At 34.8% G+C, this 23,047-nt stretch overlaps 1 protein-coding gene across 1 annotated transcript in view; it reads right to left on the minus strand.

The window, feature by feature from the left end:
- The window catches only part of LOC130902347 (uncharacterized), a 125,807-nt gene that overhangs the window by 54,544 nt on the left and 48,216 nt on the right, over positions 1-23,047 (minus strand). The window contains 4 exon segments of the mRNA XM_057814440.1: positions 16,248-20,216; positions 20,403-20,759; positions 21,098-21,320; positions 22,194-22,294. Of these exon segments, the coding sequence (XP_057670423.1) occupies positions 16,248-20,216; positions 20,403-20,759; positions 21,098-21,320; positions 22,194-22,294 (4,650 nt within the window).

Genomic DNA, 23,047 nt, shown 5'->3' on the forward strand with positions numbered 1-23,047 from the left:
CAGAATGAAATACAGGATGACTCAAAAATGTGAAACTGTTGTAGAGAGTTTGTTGTTCTTCTGTACATGTATATACTTTTCAAAACGAGGTTCGAGTTTTATCAAATCTTTAAGTTGGAGTGGGCCTAAAAACCTTTATCTACGACAGAATATTTGGGTTGTGCGTTTCAAAGTACAGAAAATGGTGACCTGCTTACGACTTTCACGAGGAACTAGTGGAATACCGTATATGGAATATGAAAAAATATTTCTTGTTACGATGGCAAATAGCAACAAATTGAAATCTAAGATACAAAATGTCTCATGTGAAAAATTCAACTTTGTTCTAATAAGACGTTATTGAACAATTGTAATCAATTTCAAAACATGCTAAATTTGTATTCAAATACATTCAAAAAAATTGAAAATGAGCAGCTGTTCAAAAGTTGAAGATATTGATAGAGTTAAGAATATTTATTTAATCAGATTTTAAAAGCTGAAACAAAATTTTATGGTACAAGAGAATATATTTGTTAACTGTTGAATACCAAAAATCGTTTCTCATCTCTTTGAATAATGAAAATTAGATAAAGTGCTGAAATAAAAGAATAAAACAAAGGAATTCTTCAAGGGATTTAATGAAAAGGAATGTTTCAACAACAGCTAAAATTCAGGTCGAGGATCATGCTCGCCAATGGTATTTTATCCATTTTATCCCAAGCATGCTCTATGGCATTCCCATCTCTTTTGAAATCACTCAATCTGGATGTAGTCTTGCATATCATTATTAAAGAACTACCCATCTTTGTATTAGCATCACGGATTCTTCTTTCATCTTTAAGATCAATAAACCAATGAAAATTCTTCTTCCTACGATTTTTTAAGCATAACGAAGATTTGCAGTTGGATAACTATCATCAATATTGTTTGTTTGGGTCCTTTTTCGTCTGTCTGTGTTTAGCCCGCTTGTAATAGCCCGAGGAGACTCTTTAATAGTTATTTTCTTCTTAGTATTATCAAAATCAGCCAAAAAATTTGTTCAGCTATTCAATATTTTTATAAAATAAAAAAATAAAAATAAGCAATTCTGGATGCAGGTTGCTTATCATAGATCACAAAAATGGAATAGAGAAATTTCCAAAAAACAGCACCAAAATAAAACTAACGTTTATTCTGAGACATCGACAACAGAAGGGTTTCTGTGATCTACCATATTGGTGACTCTGAAATAATGTCCAGTTTTTTAGTTTTTTAATCAGCTCTTAAATGTTCGGAGAGTTTTGAATGTTGCTTCGAATAGTCAGTAAAAAATTAGATTTGAATTGGCATCTTTTGCTTATAAGCTTCAATACGGATCTCTGAATATGATCACAATTTTAAACTAAAATGGTTAATTTTTTGGTTCGTCCCAAACATACTTGCGACATGTAGCGATACGTTCGAATAAATAATAATCAAATTATGCTCAAACAACTCATAGAAATGGATATATGTAAATTAAGACCAAGAAAGCAAAATGCATTTAAATCACCATACACTTTGGCGTAACCAATACGTTGATTCTAAATATATTTTTTAAGATGCCACTTCCTCCGTTACAAGTATAACATTCATATACGGCCATCAAATCTGCAGAATGAAAGTTATTTAATAAACTCAAATATATCTATTTCAACGTTGCCAAATTATCAAGCTGCTAACCTGTCCGTTGAATATATTTTGCATTATACAATACAATATACATTGGTGTATATTGAAGGATTCCTGGCTATACCGTAAAAGTACCGACGCCAATTTGACCGCTGGATCTATATATATATATATATATATATATATATATATATATATATATATATATATATATATATATATATATATATACATATGTATAAATATATATATATAAATATATATATAAATTCATTTTTTTCCTCTTTCTAGTGGTGATAAAACACTAAAAAACAAAACTAAAGACACTAAGAAATCAAATATTATATACTCCATGTTTGAATTGTTCTAAAAATTATATAGGAATGACTACGCAATATTTAGTAAATAGAATAAATGATCACAAATGCACCAAAAATGCATCGACTGTTCTACATAAACACGAAAAAAATAAATATTATGAATTTGATTTAAAAAAACAAAAATCTCAGCTCATGAAACTAACTATCAAAAATTATTAATCAAAAATCTATTCTACAAAATATTCTAATCATCAAATATTAATTATACTTTTGAAAATGCTCCCAAGGAAGGAGCGAATGTTATACATAAAAATGTGATACTTTAGTTAAGTTTGAATATTTTATCCAAACAACCTACGAACTCAAATGGTTGAAGAGATCTAGTAAGTGGGTATATACATATATATATATATATATATATATATATATATATATATATATATATATATATATATATATATATATATATATATATACATATGTGAAAATAGATTAAGTAGAAATCATTTCTACTTGACCAGTAGCTCGCAGTGGTAAATGCGGATTGCGCCAGATAGCATTCGCTGCGTAATATTTGTGAACCAAATAGCGATGTTCTTTGACGTCTTTATAACTCACCACAATTTCCATTGTAAGCCAATATTATGAACTGCTTTGTTCTACACAAAGCGAGTCGAAGTTCACATTCACTTGCGTAAGTTATTCCATCTGTTCCACAAACTGTTCCATTGTTCCACTGAAACAAGTAAGTACTTACTCATGAGCACGTTAGGATCATTTGATTTCAAGACTTCTATTGCGAAACAATCATGTTGCCCACCTTCAGCGTGATTTCAATAACCTCAATGTCGAATGGAAGAGGCTGCAGTAGACGCAATTTCGAATTTAAAAGTATCTGGAAGAGTGTTCCTATTCAAGAACTCAATAGTCTGACGGAACGTTTGAGACTAATCGAAATGCGTCTGCCGAGCAAGACATCAAGTGAGGGGTTATCGGAACGAGAAAACCACACGATTATGGAAGCTGCACTGTCTATGTTCAAAGAATTTGCCAATCAAACTGTGAGCAGAAGCGGTGAACACTGCAGCTTTTATTTTGAACAGGACTGGACCGACTGGACAGAGCAAGTCGCCGATTGAAATTTGGATGCAATGACCATCTCCTACAATTGACTATTTAAAAATTTTTTTGAACTAAATGCTGCGTGCATGTGTTTAAGGAGAAGAGGTGGATAATGGAAAAGAATGGACAAGAATAGTATACCATGTTATTGTTTGTGGAACTTTGAGAAGGGTTCGATCTCGTAATGTTATTTTTGAAAGAGTAACTTAAGTTGTTAGTTAGTCAAATTACTCCCAATGTCCAGCCTATGGTAGAGAAGACGTGTCCTACCAGGAATCCAGCAGAACCCTCAGAAGAAAATTCTTCAGATAAACCCAGAATTTCTGTTTCAAGAACCAGAGTTAATAAAGTTGAAGCAGGGATTGATAAGGGTACATTGCAGTCGATCAGTCCCCTTAGCTTCACAGAAGTAGTCGCACCAGGCTTTGCCCTCATACTTTGCTAATAATTATGCACTTATTGTAGAGAGGGAGAGTACTGTAAAAGAAATGCTTGAGTCAGATGACTGCGATTTATGGAAACAATCCATGCAGGAAGAGCTGAATTCATTGACAGATAATGATACTTGTGTATACTTGGTAACCGATGGGTGCTGAAAGTCAAACGCAAAGCGAATGGTGATGTTGACAGATATAAAGACGGTTCAGTTGCAAAGGGGTACACACAGAAGGATGATGTGGATTTTTAGCAAACTTTCAGTCCTGTGGCTCGATTTGAAACAGTGAGAGCTCTGTTGAGTCTGGCTGCTGTTGAAAGGTACGATTTGAATCAGTTTGATGTGCATACTGCTTTTCTGTATGGTAAACTTGATGAGGATGTATTCATGAATCAACTAGCTAGTAGGTTTTGAGGCTGGAAGTGTGTGAGTATGTGAATTCAAAGTCTTTATGGACTGAAGCAGTCACTCCGCTGCTGGAACCAAATGTTTGTTAATTTCATGGAGTCTAAAAAGATGGTGGCGAGTGCTGCAGATCCCTTTCTTTTCATCAAGAAGTGCATTGATGGCTGAAAACTGATGGTTGCCATGAAAAACAAGGGGCTTACCGAATAAGCTTCAATACTAACAGGAATTCGACAAGGTGACAGCCGGAGCCCATTCTTTTTCAGTTTAATTATAGATGAAATAATTAATGGTGTGAAAGAAGAATAAAGATATTATGCTACGCCTACGACGTAATTTTGATAGCCGATAACAAGGATAACCTACACCGTTTGTTATATCGGTTTCAAACAGCAGCCGGAAACCTTAATACGCAAATACCTGTGAAAAAATAGAATAAATGGTAATAGCAAAACAGTCTACAAGATGCAAACTGACTGTGAATGAAAACCCCATTCACCAGTGTAGACAATGTACATACTTCGAAGTTGAGATCACAAGCGTCAAACACAACAAGAGTTACGAACCGAAGTAAATAATGCCTCAAAAATTTCTGGCTATCTGCCAGACCTCATATAGAAAAACAAATATAATTCCACAGATAGTAAAATACGCATTTACAAAACAATCATACATAAACCTATACTTACATATGCAGAGGAAGCGGACTCAACAAAAATGAAGAACATGACGGTAGCATAGATTAAAGAATTGAGATCTATTAAAATAGTGTACCTAAGAGGTAAAAAAAAGAAGAAAAGCTACAAGAGAAAATCTGGAAATTCAGGATGTTGTATATTTATAAGATCGAGATGACGAAATTGGAGAGACCACGTCGACATGAAAAACCAACTACAAGGAGACTTCCCGGCCGACTTCTGAAGAGATGGGACGAAAGCTGGATACCTACTTCTCAAGAGAAGAGAAAAGAGTAAGAAGAAAGAATAACCGGATTGCACTAGTCAATTCACATTAGCTAGCTACTAATAAGACAGAAACTTATTAACCTTTCATCTGTTGTTTCTCCATATCATATTAATATATTCAGTTAATATAAATTATACAAAAATGAATTTATTTTTCATTCAAATAAATGGATAAATTGAAATAGTTTTCATATTTTATTTGAAGATATTTGTTACCTATATTTAGTAGGTACTTTTACCGGCAAAACTAACGTGAATAGTACGTTTATGAAATACATCAATAGGACGTTGAGAAATGACATTGCTGGCTGTGACATGTTCACGTGATTTTTACGTCACGAGGGTGTTTTTTAACCATATGTCGTAGAAAATGACTAAATATTGACGTGAAAAAGACATCATGGTGCCAGTCTACACTCCATATATAAAATAAATACAATATTTTTTATCGATACCTATTAATTATGATATTTTATTTAATATGTTTATTATGTTATCCATTCCTACAGAAGTTGAATCGGAATACGTAACTTGTAACGTAATACCTGACACGAAATATTTATCAAAGTCAAACTTAATGCTTAAGCTCTATACGACATTTGCACTCACGGCAATATTTTTCAATGTCCTAACCATTTACAAGACATCAATAATTATGGGTATGAAGAAAAACAGAAATTCATCAAATTGTTAATATACTAAAATTAAAATAAGCGGGAACCATATTGTAATTATTCTATAAATCAATCAATTCTTAGCCATATTTCCATTAAAAAAAATAATTGTAAAATCTAAACAATATACTGAGTATAAACTTTCAGAGGAATGTTTCAGCAAATAACATTCGGACAGCCTTTTGTGGTTAACGAATTAAAATTGCAAGTTAAATCTCCTACATGTTTCACCAATGGAAATTGATTTGAAAAATTTGGAAAAGAAAGATATTCCAAACAACTTAGTAACAACAGTATTCACGGACACCAATAATCTTGATATTCCAAGTATTTGGACTATTCTTCTTTATACAGTGATAGTAGAAGCTATCAATAGCATACTATATGAGAAGAATATCTTCAGAAGAGGGCATACAGCTTCCAGGAGATGCTTCCTTCTAAAGGGGGTGGTGTAACCGATATTTTGTTGCTAGTAATAAAGTAATAAAACACGTTTTCAGTGAAATAAAATATAAGTTGAGGAAGATAGTACTACAGGCTTTAGGGGCTAAGGGGTTTGTCTAATTTTTTGTACTCATCTTCAACTGATTTCATAAGTCTTCTCCACAGGTTGCGATACTGTACTTTTTCGCTCCAGTTCGATTCTACCTCCCTAATATCTTTCAAAACTGCATCCAATAATTTTTTCTCTCATCTCCCCCTTTTTTTAACCTGTTTCCTCTTCATCAATGACTCTTTTTGCATTTTTGCATATTTCCTGACATCTCTTTAGTACGCCCCAACCATTTTACCCTTTGGGATTTTATTTATCTTGCTATTATTTGGTATTTACATAAATCTTTCAGTTTTTCCTTAGGTCTTCTTCCCCATAATCCTTCACTTGTTTTGTGTTGACGTTGGTCGTTTTATTGTTCGAAATTTTGTCTGCTCTAAATAACTCCTTTGAACTTATCAATTCACTTATCCCATAGCTTCACTTCCTTAAGCTATTCTCTTATTTATTTCAGTGCGCTCTTTATTTTTATTTGACAGTGTTGCTCTCAGGTATTCAAATTAACAAACTTTCTCTTTTATTCTAAATCTATAATTATTTGCACACTTTTCTATTCTTTCCATTTCTTTTTTTCTGGTTATCAAAGCTAAATCGTTTGCTTATGCAATTATTTGCTGTTTATGTTGATAAATGAGTCCTGTTGTTTGTATCTTGCTGTCTCGTACAATTTTGCAGCACCAGTTAAAAGCAATTGTCGATGTTGGATCCATTTTCAAACGGAAACAGTGGCCTGTTCAGATTCACTTATTGCAAAAAATTTTACCATATCTTTTGCTATGTATTAAATTTTTTTATTCCAATCATCCGTTTTTTATATTTGTAATTTGAAAAATAAGCATGCATGGTCGAAGCTTAGCATATTTATTATGAATTTCAAAATAAACTTCAAAATAATTTCAATTCTCCAGTTTATAAACTTATTTTGAGTGATTTAATATTTTTATCTTGAGGTTCTTGGTAGCAAATTATCACAAACATCGGATTCTTTTTGAATAATATAATTCGTAGAAAAAACTTTATTGTAGATTTTGGCAGAGAACAGCACTATCATAAATGAGAAGCAACCTTATTTGTGTCTTAGAAATCGTTTGGTTAAGTCGATCGTTGGATGGGTAGACGTAAAAAAATTAGTGTGCGGACGTGCGCGTGTTTGTAAAAGCGTGTGCGCTTGCACCTGGTGTACCAGTCATATTACTACTTTTATTTTATATTCCGTTTTGGTACCTCCCGGGAATTTTTGTCAAAGATTTTTAAGGATCCTTGTCTGTTATTAAAAATCAATCAATTAGATTCTACCGCACACCATCACGAAATATTGGCGGCTTTGAAAAATTCACATAAATGCAAGTTAACAAGGTTATAAATAATTCGAGTGCATTTGGCATTTTTCATATAATAACAGTAAAAGAACGAAAGCAAATTTATACTTATACAACTCGTTTTTGGAAAATCTTGGATGATTCCAAGTAATGTTAGAAATAGTATAAATTTATTGTACAACTTTGATAAATATCCAAAAGAACTCAAATATTGTAGTCTATCTTTGAGTTCTTTTGTAGTAGCCTTGCGATGATGCGAGAAATATTTTAGATTCGAAATGTAAAAGAAAGGAATATTTTGTTAAAAACTAGAAAGAAATTAATCGACAAATAGGTAAGAAACTGCTCAGGAAAGCTATAATGAATAGTGGATAAAATGCACAAATTTTTAAGAGGCAAATCAGTGGAAGTGTGTAGAAATAAATAAATATTTCGAAAGAGAAGTGACAGGTGATTGGACATATGAAATTTTTGACCTTCGTGATATATTTTCGTTATGAAGCTTTGGCAAGCCATAAATTTTTTGTGGTAAGACATTACGAGTTTTTTGCAGTGTCTGGAGCTATGTATTTATTAATTCCCCATGAATCATTATTCTTTTTTTTCGAATTGATTTGTTGGATCTGATTTCATTAGTTTGTAATTTTATTTAACATCATGTAGGTCTCTCAACATCAATTTGATTATAAAAATACAACACTTATTAACACAGAAAACATAAATGAGCTCAATACCATTTGTTTCCCATTTATTTGAAATGCAACTGATTTCTAGCCGTAGTGTCAGACCATACCACTGTGCATTACAATGCCATTCATTTCATCAATATATGTATATGTTAACCGTATTCTAATTGTGCTGTCCCTATTGTCATAATTTGAGTAATAAATATCAACAAAATATAATTTTCGGTGTTCGGAAATTATTTTTTAAAAATCTATTTAACAAAAAATTATTATTAATTTTGTGTTATTGAATGATTACAATTAATATCTTAAGCGAACTAACTATAATACATTAAAAAGTTGTTTTCGAATTAACCATAATATTATTAAAATTACACAAATTATTATTATTATCGTGACTAGTCCTATTGATACATGTAAATTTCATGGATTGGCCTTATATTCCTAGCAATTTTATTTATTTCATATAATTTTTGAAAGTCTATGTTGGTTAAATTTGGAGATTTATAAATTTGAAGTTTAATATCGGTAATATTATTGATTTTCCTTTTTTGATTTGTATGTTAGTTGAGAAGATTTCACTTTCTATTTGGATGCTACAGTTCTTTGAAATTTTTATAATCGATGAAGAACTTATTTTCAAATAACGGTCCGAAACACATTTGGAAATCACTTCAGTTCCTGAATTTGGAATTACTAAAAGTTCGTTATTTGTCACTTGTTCTAATATAGTTTCTTGGAGATTTATTTCACTAACAACACAATTTTCAGTAGAGCGTCCGTTCAACAATTCAATAGTACAATTGTCTTTTAACTTAAATGTTTTTTTGCAGTAATATTTTTCTTCTTGCTAGAAGAACATTGGACATTCTTCTTTGATAAAAATAACTTCTTTTTGATTTCTGGCCAAGTAAGGTTGAGGAGGGACAAATATCGTATGATTTTGGATTATAGGGTATAAATGGAAAAATTTCTTTCATTTTCAAAAAGTTTCTTTATGATTTTGTATATAATCAGATATTATTAAATGATCGTCTAAATCAAACGGATCGGGATTATTAGACTAGAATGGAATCGTTCCACAGGTGAATTAGGATTACTATTTTCAGATGTCGTAGAATGTAGTTCAATTTTGTACAATTTGCAAAAATCTTGAAGATCGTTCCTCTTAAACTCTGAACCACAATCAGCTGTAATTTTGTAAGGTAAACCGTGATGAGTAACATAATTTAATATATTATCAACAACTGAGGTTCCATTCACACTTGACATTGAATATGCTTGAACTTAACGAGAGAATGCGTCAATTATAGTTAAATATGAATGATTAGCTATTATAGAGGTATCTATGTGTATATGTTCGAATGGTTTGCTAGCTGTTGGGGTTAAATTAAATTTAATTACTGGGGGATTTCGATCATATTTATTCTTTTGACATATTTCACAATTATTAACGAAATTTTCTATATCTTGTAACATTTTAAGCCAATAATATTTTTCAGTTAATGATTTCTTTAATTCGTTAATTCTTCTATGTCCTTTTTTTTATAAATGATAGTATTCTAATTTTTCTTTTTGTTCTTCGTCAGTAAGAATATCTTTGACTACATTTGTACAATGGATAAATTTAAAAGCTGCATTTTTAAAATATTTCTATACAGTAGGTATAAATCGTTCTGGTTTCAAGGGTTCTCTAAAGTATAATGCATAAAGATGTTTAGGATCAATGTATACTTTAACAAACTGAACTATATTATTTTCTAAATCTCTCTTAGATAAAATTTCAAATATACGTGTATAATCAAAACATTTTTCTCTCTTTGTTCTTATATTATTTACTTCGCCACTTGTTATTAGAATTTTATTTTTATAAGTGTATAATGATCTATTTGAAATTGGTATTTCTAATATTATAATATTATAATAATAAGTCGTCATTTATTAATTCAAAATCATTTCGTAAATTGTCTATTTCTCGTTGAATTATTGAATCCCAATCATCGATGTTAACATTTAATGATTCCGCTTCTAAGGCAGGTTTGTAAGGGTATCTATAAGATTTCACATGTACCGGAATTTCGTCTGTTGTTTTTATTGAATGTTTTATTCTGGATGTAAAAGTTAGTGGTTTCAAAAAGATATCGGAAACTTTTTTACATAATTTGGTTATATTATTTTTTTCTTCATCATTCATATGGTTGGTTCTAATTAATTCACTTACACCTATTTTATGTTGATTATATTTTTGTTGATTGCCAATTATATTTTAATTTTCTTTCAAATAATTAAAATTATGAATTTCATATTGGCTTATTTCGAAAGGAAGGACTTTGAGAGGTTCATTCAAAGTTATAGAAATTGTTTTAAATGTTTCATTTATTATTTCAACTATAGCATATCGCACCCTTGCTTCAATAGTGTTACAACTCAAAATATGACGATTTTGAGTTATTGGTATCACTGGATTCAGAAAAAAAAGCTCTATCAATCTCAAAAAACCGTTTTAACTTGTGGGAGTTCAGTGGTCGCCGGGTAGCAGTTGAATCGGTGTAGACGATTCACTTGCTATCCCCACCACTCGTCTATAGAGTCAAATCTTCAGTTGTGACAGATTTCGATGAGATAACGTGCACGATTTGCTCAGTTGATGTGTTATTTTGAGTTGTAATGTTCTTGATGAGTAAAGTTATTAATTTTCGGTGTGTTATTTCTTATTGTAACTCTATTGGTGATTGGAACGGCAGATTTTCATACAGGTAAGTCGAAATGTTACACTATTGGTGATTGAAAAAGCAGCTTTTCATCCAGCCAAGTCTAAATGTTGCACTATTGACGATTTTTCAGAATGAATCTTAACACACGAGGAGCAAAAATATTAGGCCTTCTTGAACTAAAAACGCCTCTTGTTCAGGAACGAAATGTAGTGGATACAGCCAACTTCTCCCCACCACCTCTAGAGTCCTTACCTTCAGGTAAGATTCCTGTTTTTTCCAGCGAAGATGACGTCTTCCCAACAATTCAGACTCTGCCAACCACTACTGCTTCAAACGTAAACCCATCATTTGAAGACCTCATAACACAAGCGGAAATCTTTACAAACACGGATGGAATATTCGATCCAGAACTTGTCGAAGTTGAAGGGTACTCTACAGGTGCGACTGTTCATGATAATGCTTATAAAAACTATGACCCTAAAGAAGGACCTTCTTATTCAGTTGTAGTCGACGAAGAAACTCCAACCATCATTCGCCTCACTAAAATTATTCATAATCAAGATGGAAACGATCCTTCAGCTTCCCGTAGCAATGACGACGAGCAGGTTGACGATGAAAACCCGAACGTCAGTGACGACAGTGACTGGCATGAATCCGAAAATAGTGCTGAAAGTTCAGACTCAAAACATTCCTCACCTCTGGAATTTTTCAGAAACCCTAATTTAGCTCCCCTTGAAAATTTCAGTCATGAAGAAGATGAAATGAGGCAGAAGAGAGGAAAAAAACGGCCATGCAACCCAGACAACTGGGTTATGAAGAAAACAAAAACCCTTCGAAATAGCGGTCTTGGATACGTTTCTTACAAATCCAAACGCTCAGTCAGCGCCAGGAAAATCCGACCATCTTGTGGATTAAAATGCCGTTTGAAATGCTCAGAAAAAATCGAGGAAGAAGTTCGCCAACAGCTTTTTTCTGGATTTTGGAGTTTAGGCGATGTCCAGTGGCAGAGGGAGTTCATCGTATCATACAGTGACGAAATAAAACCAAAATACAGATACTCCAGCACTCAAAACTTCCGTGCCATGAACAGAGCGTTCTATTTTGACGTGCATAACGTCCGCATGAGAGTTTGCAAACAATTTTTCATGGCCACACTTGACATAAATGCTCGAACAATACAGACTTGCATTCTCAAAAAAATCCTCTACAGGATTCGTTGCCGAAGATCGACGTGGGAAACACAATAATCATCCAACAGTTGACCCAGAAATCAAGGAAAGTGTCCGCCAATTCATAAATTCGATCCCTCGAATCGAATCCCACTATTTGAGGGCTCAGACCTCTAGAGAGTTTATCGAAGGTGGCAAGAGCCTTGCAGACCTATTCAGGGACTATAAAGCAGGTCGGGAGCAAAAAGAGTTGCCCTCAGCAAATTCTGTCATGTTCAATAGAATATTTAATTCAGAATTTAACATTTCCTTTTTTAAACCGAAAAAAGATCAATGTGATGTCTGTGAATCTTACAGTAATGCCAATGATGGAGAAAAGGAGAGCATGAGAGCTACATTCGAAAAACACAAGAAGGAGACAGAGCTGTCACGAGCAGAAAAAGGAAGGGACAAGGATAACCCATCCAGAGCTATAGTCGCAGTCTACGATCTACAAGCTGTCATGCCATCACCAAGGGGGCTCGTTTCATCTTTTTATTATAAAAGCAAACTCAATTGCTTTAACTTCACCATCAGTGATTTGCATGCTAGAAACGTAAATTGCTATTTTTGGAATGAGATAGAGGCAAAACGAGGAGCCAACGAAATCGGAAGCTGCGTCTACCTCTACCTCAAGGACCTCAAGGAACAACGCCGTGATGTTGAACTGGATGTTATATTCTATTCTGATAATTGTTGTGGACAACAAAAAAATAAGTACTTGGTTAGTTTGTACATGCACGCTACTCATGAATTGGATATCCGCAGCATCACACACAAATTCCTAATTCGCGGGCATTCCCAAAATGAAGGAGATAACGTGCACAGCGTAATCGAAAAACAAATTTCCCGACATTTACGTGCATCACCGATCTACATTCCAGACCAATACGTGACCCTGATTCAATCGGCGAAGAAAACAGGCCTTCCCTACAAAGTGCACGTTCTTAACCACGTAACATTTTACGATCTTAAAGTCCTTGCTGAGAGTTTCGGAAGCAATTTCAATGTGAACACCGAAAGATCAACGGTTACTTGGCATGACATCAAAATTATTCGTGTAGAGAAACAGCACGCAAACTCCTTCTACAAGACATCCTACGAAAATGAAGAATTCAAGGAGATTGACGTCAGAGGAAACAAGAGAAGTCGTCCCAGAACATCTATGCCGTCACAGATCTCAAGCCAGCTGGTACTAGCTTATTCAAAAAAATTCCTTTAGCAGAAAATAAAAAAAAAGACATTAAAGATTTGATTCAGAAAAGAATTATCCCTCAGTATTACTATGATTCTTTTTACAAAAATATTTTAGATCTGTAAGTCAGTTTTTTATGTTTTCACGCCCCAAGAGAATTTATTTAATGAGATTTTTGTAAACTTACTTTCAATCTTAGTTCATTGTTCATTCTAGTTATTATTGTAAATTATTATTTTGTTTTATTGTTTATTACAATTATTAATTATTTTTGTAAATTTCTTGGATTTGCTACCTCGATAGAGGACGAAAAACAATTAAGGTTGTTTTTTCACTTTCGTTTGTTCAAATGTTCCTAAATAACTTATGTGAGATGAGAGTTAAGTCTGAGAAACGTCAAATAACGTTATTTTTCACTAAGACTTTTGAACGTGATAAAGAACTGTTGGTGACTAGTTCCTACTTATATTATGCTTAAAGTGCGCTCATACCTAGTTCTATTTGAATTTATCTGTGATTTTTGAGATCAGATTATAAATCTGATTATAGTCTTGCCTCTACTAATGTTAAAAAAGGGAATTAAGAATTGTGATTTACTTATTAAATACAAGAAGGTATAATTTTCGTTATTAAACAAGAGTTTTTTTACGTTTGAAATTGTTCTTCTTTTTTCCCCAATTTTCCACTTTTTTTATAGTAAAGCAAGATCGAATCTACAATAAGGTATCAACTCAAAATAAAACGCAGTACTCACTGGAGCTTGTGGTTGTTGTAGTCATCAAGAGAGTGACATGTCAAAATATTTCCATCAATACCGTAACAACTCAAAATATTGAAGCGTCCAAAGTATGGATTAATCATGAAAACCGTTATAACTTGGAAAATTAGCTAATTTTCACGACTACGGAATATCAAATAGGGAAGGATACCAAATAACGTTTGAAATTCGATTTTGAAGGACTATCTCACATTTTGTCAAGACCTTCAAGCCCAAAATAATTATATCAACGACGGAAACAGTTTTTCGCGTTTCCTGAAAAAAAGAGGATTTTTGAGTTGTGACACTATTGAAGCAAGGGTGCGATATCCGTTTTGTTAATATTTCTGGTATATAGACCTTTCCTAAACGTGTTTTATTTACTAAAACTTCTCCATTTAAGATATTTACTGGTAACGATTTAAATAATTTTTCAGTAGGACCAATGTTAAAAATTATGAATTTCATATTGGCTTATTTCGAAAGGATGGACTTTGAGAGGTTCATTCAAAGTTATAGAAATTGTTTTAGATGTTTCATTTATTATTTCAACTATAGCATAGCCGTTTTGTGCTACTGTTAATATTTCTGGTATATAGACTTTTACTAAACGTGTTTTATTTACTAAAACTTCTCCATTTAAGATATTTACTGGTCACGTTTTTAATAATTTTTCAGTAGGTCCAATGTCAAATGAGAATTTTATATCAGTTGGTTGTCTAAATTTTATTGGGATTGATAGTTTTTTGCTATTTAATTGTTTATTAGTGAAATCAATATTTAATTGCATTTTGATAATATCTTCTATTCCTAGTATTCCGTCAAAGAAGTCATGAAAATCATATAAAATAAAATCTATTGTGTCATTATAGTTAAATTCTTTAAAGGCAGGAATTTCTGCTTGATGTATAATTATTTTATTGGTTAGTGATGTTCAAATCTCTACATTTGAATGATATATACATTGAGGATAATACTTCTCATCAATTGGAGGCTTTAATATTGATTTGTTACTTCCTGTATCTATTAATAATTTTAATTTTGGATTTTTAATTTCAATATATGACAACATATTATTTGCTGCAATATTTATTTCAACTATTTTCAATTTTTCTTCAGAGGCTCTTTTCGAAAATTTACGGTTTGATCATTATTTTCATCTGGCTCAAATAAATTCTGAAAATCAATTATTTCTTCTTCTTCTTCATTACCCTTACAATTATTATTGTATAATTCCTCAGATATAAAATTTGGTTTTCCATTTCTTGAATGGAAATGTCTATTATTATTATTATTGTTATTATAATTGTTATTGCGATTAATATTTATATGTCTACTGGGTTTATCTGTGAAGTTTCTCGATGTTGTAGACATCGGTTCTGGTCTTGGTAGTCGATTTACAGGTATTTGATTTGGCCGGAAAACATTTTTCCTGGTGCCAAATACTTGTGCATTTGTTGGGTAATTTTGCCTTCTTTGTGGTATGGAATTTATATTAATTGGTTGACTTGGGAAGTGATACTTATTATTATTATTTCTTTCATTATTATAAAACTGATTTCTATTATAATCATTATCATATTGCTGAGTAGGGATTGTTATGATTATATTGATTATTTCTATTATTTTTCATTTTTTCAATAACGACTTGTCACACTTCCTCAGCAATTTGCTGGGAAACATTCACCACCTCTGCGGAGTCCTGCTTTGCAGAGGGGCTCGGGCGGTTGGAGTGTCCTTCTAGTCGTCTACGGCCCCTTTTGTCACTTATGGCATCGTTCCTGGAACATACTTCATGAGTGACGGGCTATCAGTGGTTTCCTTTTACCATACGTATCCCTTCCCCTCTCGGGATTAGGAGTTCGGGTTCCTTTCTCTCTGCTGTCTTTGCCTTTCATCTTTTTCCTTGTTGCTGAGAATACTCTTAGCCAAGTTCTGCACCAATTTCCAATTCTCTGTGCTGTCAAGCATCTTCTCTACAATGTTGTCTGGAGTGAGCTCGCATTCTAGCTGTCTGTAAGTCCTGTCTCTGACCTCTCTCCACTTGTAGCATACGAAGATGGTATGTTCGGCGGTGTCTACGGCGGCACAGTATATACATCTATCCGTGGTGTCTTTTCTGAACCGTTTAGCATAGCATCGAAAGACGCCATGTCCTGTTAGGACCTGTGTCAGGTAGTAGTCTACCTGGCGGTGCTCGCACTTAACCCACGGCTTGATGTCTGGTATTAACCTTTTGGTCCATTGGGCCTTTACTGTCTCACCTTCCCATCTAGTTTGCCATGTTATGAGGGAACTTTCTCTAGCTTCGTTGCTATTCTGTAGCGATTTGTACTTGGATGTTCTTTCCTGGGCTAAGAGATCAATGGGCACCGTAGCCGTAATTACTTGGAGTGCTACCCCAGACACAGTTCGGAAGGCGGAGGCTACTCGCAACAGCATGTCTCTTTGTGCTCTATTGACCGTAGTTAAGTGCTTTTTTCTCATAAGCGCTTTTTGCCATATTGGGGCTCCATATAGGACAATATTTTGCATAGCACTACACAACACTGCTCTTTTGCTTTGCCTAGGACCTCCTACGTTTGGCATAATCCGAGCAAGTTTGGAAACCCTTTCTGTAGCTTTCTTTGTTACTGTTTCTACATGTTTGCCAAAATTTCTACTTTCGTCAATGGTTATACCTAGGTATCTCAGGTTCTTTGCTGGCTTTATATTGACTCCGTCTAGGCTGAAGCTTATTTTCTCCCTCTTTTGTTTACCCTTTAGTAGGATTGCCTCAGTTTTGTGGGGGGCAAGAGAAAGCTTGTTGTCTCTCATCCAGGTATTTATTTTTTCCAGGCACATGTTGGTGTTAGTAACCAATGTCTGTTGGCTTTCTGCTCCGACTATCAGCGCCAGATCGTCAGCAAATCCTATTGTTACAGCATTACGAGTTAGTTCTAAGCTCAGCACGCCGTCATATAGTACATTCCATAGCAGTGGGCCTAGGACGGAACCCTGGGGAACACCTGACGTAATATCCATCTCCCTATTCTTTTCTAATTGCAGCTTTCTGTTTCTTAAATAGTTAGAGACAAGGTTTATTAGATATGTCGATATATTCCTTTTTTGTAGCTCTTTGATAATCAGGCTGTGACATGCAGTGTTGAAAGCATTCTTAACGTCAATTGTGACAAGGGTGCAGAATCTACTTTTGAACTCTGTTACAGTATTCAGTGCAGCTTCTACAGCCTGGATCGTGGATTTCCCTTTTTGAAAGCCATACTGACACATGTGCAACCCTCCTCTGTCTTCAAGCTCATCTTGTAGTCTTCCCCGTATGAACGCTTCTAGTAACTTGCTCAAGGAATTTAACAGACAGAGTGGTCTGTAGGAACTAGGTAACTCAGCTGGCTTTCCTGGTTTTAGTATTAAAACCATCTTTGCAACTTTCCATTCATTTGGAAATTCCTGTTTTTGAAGTAGTTTGTTCATCATGCCTAATAACCAATCTGGGGCACAATCTGCTACTATTTTGATAGCCTTAGGGGGAATTTGGTCAATTTCAGGTGATTTTCCACATTTGATACTTTGGGCTACCTTCCTTAGCTCTTCTGCTGTGAAGGGTGGGGCTGGAGCTTCCTTTTCAGGGTATCTCCACTTATCATTTCCGGGTGGAAACAGTACTGCCACGATGTCGGATTTCTTTTCGATGTCAAGCTCATAGGGTTTTAGAGTATTAAGCTTTTTTGCTACTAGCTTATACGCATCTCCCCATATATTATTATCGAGTTCTTTGCATATGTCGTTCCAGTATTTCTTCTTTGATTCCTTAATTAGGCAGCAGAGTTCCCTTCTATTGGTCTTGTACTCCTCTTTCATTGCTTCAATATCGTCTCGATTTGGGTTGTTTCTTCTCGCCGCACGTTGTTGTACCCTTCTTAATCTGTTGCATAGTGACCGTTTTTCAGCAATGTTTTCATTCCACCAATATGATGTTTCAGTCTTTAGAATTCGATTTTGCGTGCTGTTCTTGCTTGCCATCTGTATCAGCTTGGTTACTGTTTCATGACTCATTTCATCTGGAGTAATGGTAAGCAACTCTATGCAGGCTTTAAAGGCGGTCCAATCAATAAGGGGCCTTATTGAAGTTGTTTTGGTCTTCGCTCTATCTACTTTGATTTCGAATGCGATATATCTGTGCTCTGTCAGTGTTTCGGTATCAAGTATCTCCCAGTTGGTTACTCTTTGAGATACACGATTGGTTGCTATGGTGACATCAATAAAGGACTCGCTATCTCCTCGGATAAATGTGGGCTCATTTCCAGTATTCAGAACCACCAAATCGCGAGCGTTGATCCATTCCACCCAGTATTGACCCTTTTCATCGGTTACAGGTGATCCCCACATTGGGGACTTGGCATTTAGGTCTCCCAGAATAATGGCATTACTGTTGTTCGTTATGTGCTCCATTATACTGTCCACCTCAGTTTTGTAGTCTTCCATGCTGATGTTTGGGGATATATAGCAACATATCAGCTCAAGATCTTTGAGTTTGATAATTACGTGACCATCTCCGACTACGTGGTTTATTACGCTAAGCTTTTTATTCAGAAGTAGGACCCCCACATTATGCCTGCTGTCCTTGATCCAGTTTGCTTCTTTGGTCCTTTTTTTGTTCGGTTCCCCAGTTACCATAATATCAATACCTTGCTGAACTGCGGTGGCATACGCCATGTCTTGGGCTGTATAGGCACGTCCAACGTTGGCTTGAAGTATTTTAATATTGAACACTAAAGTTTTGACCGCGTGCAGTGCTGAGCCTGCGTCTGGTGTCACTAATTGCTTTAGATTTTTATTTACAAGCTTAAGGTAGTAAGGGCAAGCAGTCTGGTCAGCTCTGTGACCGTCTTTTTTGCATGTTAGGCAATAGCTTTTGTTAGTACAGTCTTTGGCCTTGTGGTTATCTTTGCCGCATTTAAGGCACATCTTCGAGTTATCGGTTCCTTTGCATTCATTGGTGCGGTGGCCAAACTCCAAACATTTGTAACACCTGGTGATTTTGACCCTTGCTCGGACCTGGCACGGTGCCCACCCTATTCTCACAGTATCCATTTTGAGTAATTCGCTGGCCACTCTTCTTTTGACCGCAAGTGTAGCAGTTTGGTTTCCCCTCTGGTTTGGTCTGCAAGAGAGCACTCGGACGTCATCTTCTTTTGCGTTTGCTACGCTTTTCCTGACATCTTGCTCTATCTGTTTTGCGTTCATATCTCCGTCTATGTCCGAGATATGAATAATGTCTTCATCTCTTTTAATTTCTACCTGGGTATCTTTATCCTTGTCCATTATAGCTTGTCTGAGGGCGGTTACTTGATTTTTTTCTCCAAGTATCTCCATAAGGACATCACCCTTAGCGGTTTTCTTAATGCCTTTTACCTTAACACCCATCTCGTCTATGTTCACACTACTCTTGATCGAACGGAGTATGTCAGCATATTGCTTTCCTTCAGATTTGATTATAATCTTCTCTGTTGTCGTCGCTGGTCCTCCCTTACTTGACTTAGGTGCTAGTCGGCTTGGATCTCTAGGTATAATAACTTGCACTTTGACCTCAGATCCTCTGAAGATACCTTCTGCGCACTTTCTAAGGTAGATTTTATCAATTTTGCCGAAGGCTACTACTTGAATTTCCGTCACTCCATGGTTTTGAACCTCTGCTTGCAGTTTGCCTAGCAACTGATATAGTTGACCCATGTCGTTTTTCTCTTCTGGGTTGACCTTGTACGGCAGCATGTACATGGTTCTTGACCTTGCTCCATTTTTGCCTTTGCTGAGTATGACCTCGGTGTTCGTCCTCACATATTCAATACACCCTTCCTCAAGTTCTTCGCACATAAGGCTTGTTATTTCCGGAAAGTTGCATTTTAGGTCGCTTTCCGTAGTGGTGGTCAAGGTTACATCAGGGTCTGCTACTATTACCAGGTCTCCTCGAAGCTCTCTAAGCGATCCCAGCTCTGTAACAACGGTGCTTTGGTAGCAGCTTTCTGGCCACTCGAGATGTATTACCTCTTCTAGCCCTGTCCATCCTTTTCTTGCTGTTATTTGCGTCTCAACCCTGGTACGTATTTCATTTGTAAGATCGAGTAACTCTCGTCTTATGTCGGTTTCATCAGCTTGGACTCCTATACTTTGTCTTGCGTAGCTAGGATTATTGTCCTCTGGTTTAGCTAAATTATTAGCAGTTTTGCTCTTACCTGGCGATGATTGCTCAGTGTTGTTTCGCACCATCTGCGTGTGTCTGATGTTTAAAACATCCATTCTTCTGTTCAGGGTTGCCATTATGCTTACGAGCTCTCTCGTTATTGCCTTGATTTCAGTTTTTGTCTTTGTACTCACTTTGACTTCATTTTTTAATTCGTCGACTTTTTTATTAAGACTACCCAAGGCGGTCATAGCAGCAGTCATCTCTTGGCTAGTATCATCCGGGATATGCTTTCCATGTGAGTCTCGCTTTCGTTTCTTTTTGTCTGGACTGGTATTTTTTGCAAGTCCATCGTGACTGTTGTCGCTACTTGCTTCGTACGCCGTGTTACTGTGGCTCCCAGTCTTGTCATCTTGACGTGTGCCAGAGTTTGTCTCTAGGCTAGCAAAAACATCATCCGTGGCAGAGGCAGTTGAATCTTTGCGATTCATTGGTGGTGTTCTTGCCAATGAGGATCTCCTAACACTAGGGTCTGTAGTAAACATCCAGTGATACCCTGTTGGGGTCATATCTCCTTCATTTTGTCCTTTGTCTTCTAAAGACAATGCAGTTTTTTCGTCGTTTGAACTATAGCTATCCATTTATTTCTTGTCACCAGCGCTTCGTATGTAAGGGGGCGGGTCGAGTTGATTGAGAACGGGTGTACCCTCGGCTGTCGCCTACCCCAGTTCACTGAGGCCCAATCCTCGCTTAGCCAGTCCCGGAACACACAGACGGACCAGACTCGCCCGGGGCGATGTGTACTTCCGACTTCCACATTCAATACATACTACCTGATCAGGGCCCGTAGTGGCTGGCTTCCGATCCCGCGCCATCATCCACCTCGGCAGAGACTAGCTCACATCAGCATCAGCAGCTACTTCGGTGACGAACCGAAAGCAGGGCGATGCACTCCCAGCAGACTACAACGCAGAACCAATCCGGGATACAGGAAAAAAGGTAGGAAGCCCCCTAGCCCTCGTAAACTAATAGCGTCGGAGGAGGAAAATCTTCTAGGAATAGTGGGGTTTTTTGGGAAGAGTCCACCTTGGGAGTGGGGTGGATCTCTAGCTAGGGTACCTCGGGCTTGCCACACCCGTAGTCGCAGTGCGACCCCCTGAGGGAATTATTATTATTATTATTATTATTATTATTATTATTATTATTATTATTATTATTATTATTATTATTATTATTATTATTATTATTATTATTATTATTATTATTACTATTATTATTATTATTATTATTATTATTATTATTGTTATTATTATTCCACCAAAGTGGACTAACTTCATTTTGATAAAAACTGAAGTTGAGTCGAAACGTCAATTTTTTATAAATCTCTCAAAATTATTAAAAAAAAAACTAATTTTGAAACAGAAGAGATCTAAAATCATAAACATTTAGAAGCACAAATTCCTTTAATTCCTTAGACCTTTTGATATGTTCATGTCTCTAAATATTCTTGATATCTTAGTTTTAGGTCTCTTTTGTTTCAAAATTTCAATTTTTTCCAATAATTTTTAGAGGATAGATAAAAATTGACGTTTCGACTAATTTAAAGCCTTTATCAAAATATTTTATATAAAACTGAAATATTAATAATGACACATCATTCTGAACATCTTCAAACTCAAATCATGTTTGTTCTGGAAATTTCTTCAGCGGTACAGAATTAACAAATTTTATATACAGTCACCTTTGACTATTAATAAAATTATTATGTATTGTCCCAAATGTTCAGTTTATTCCCAGTGTGTTATATATTTGTATTCTTGGTGTTAGCAAGAGCAGATGAAATCAACTAATTGGTAGATACATCATTCAAGTCCAAAAACCTGTTTGAAATTAAATTAACGAGAGCCAATAACGATACTTACATTACATTATTTCACAACTAAGATACTATACATAATTTGTTGATTAGTGATATGTTTGTTGTATATAAAAGAGGTAATTTTTCACAAAAATGTGAAACTCTACTCACCTTAGGGTCAGAACATGTTTTTGGACACACGCAACGTCCTACGGCTGTTCGATCACTTTCACATTCTGAGTAGAAATCACATTTTTTACTCTCACAACCGTCTGAAAGAAAAATAAAATTCGTATAGAAAGGTTTCTCAAACTTCAGTTAGAGAAAAACAAAGACCACACTTTATAAACGTTCAATAGTGCACTGATTAGTAGAAAATAAGGACAGGATAGGGGTCGTGGTGGAAAAGGTTGGTATAAAAATATCAAAACTTTGGAAGTTTAAATTTTATCTCTTTCAAGAATAGTACATGTAAGTTATATCCTCTTAAAGAGCGCCCACACTTTTGTTATTGTTATAATGAATTTAGAATTTTTCAATTATATTATTACCTATTATTTTGATATCATACGTACCAACCTTGTGCGCCACAACCCCTGCCCTGTCCGTATTTTTTACTTATTAGTGCACTTATAAACCTTTATAAAGTGTGGTTTTTAAAATTTTTTCTTTATATTACATTATTAATAATTGAGGAAAAATTCCATTCAATGGAATTAACCACATATTCGACAACCGAAAGAATAATTTTTCTATTGTTTATAAAATCGATGGAGAAATGAAACAATAGTTTGAGAGAACTGAAATCACAAAATTTTAAGATGACTAAAACCATTTATAAAAGAAATTATTTATAAGAACGAATCGAACATAATATTGATAGTTATGGATTTTCCATTGATACATATTTTGTCTTTTTACATAAATCGAATCATCATTAAAAAATTGTTTTTTCCATTTTTCATGGCACAATGAAAACAATTCTAAAATTGAACGCAATTGTTTCTAGTTGTTAAGATTTACAA

This window comes from Diorhabda carinulata, chromosome 1 (assembly GCF_026250575.1).
Source record: "Diorhabda carinulata isolate Delta chromosome 1, icDioCari1.1, whole genome shotgun sequence".
NCBI classification, from domain to species: domain Eukaryota; kingdom Metazoa; phylum Arthropoda; class Insecta; order Coleoptera; family Chrysomelidae; genus Diorhabda; species Diorhabda carinulata.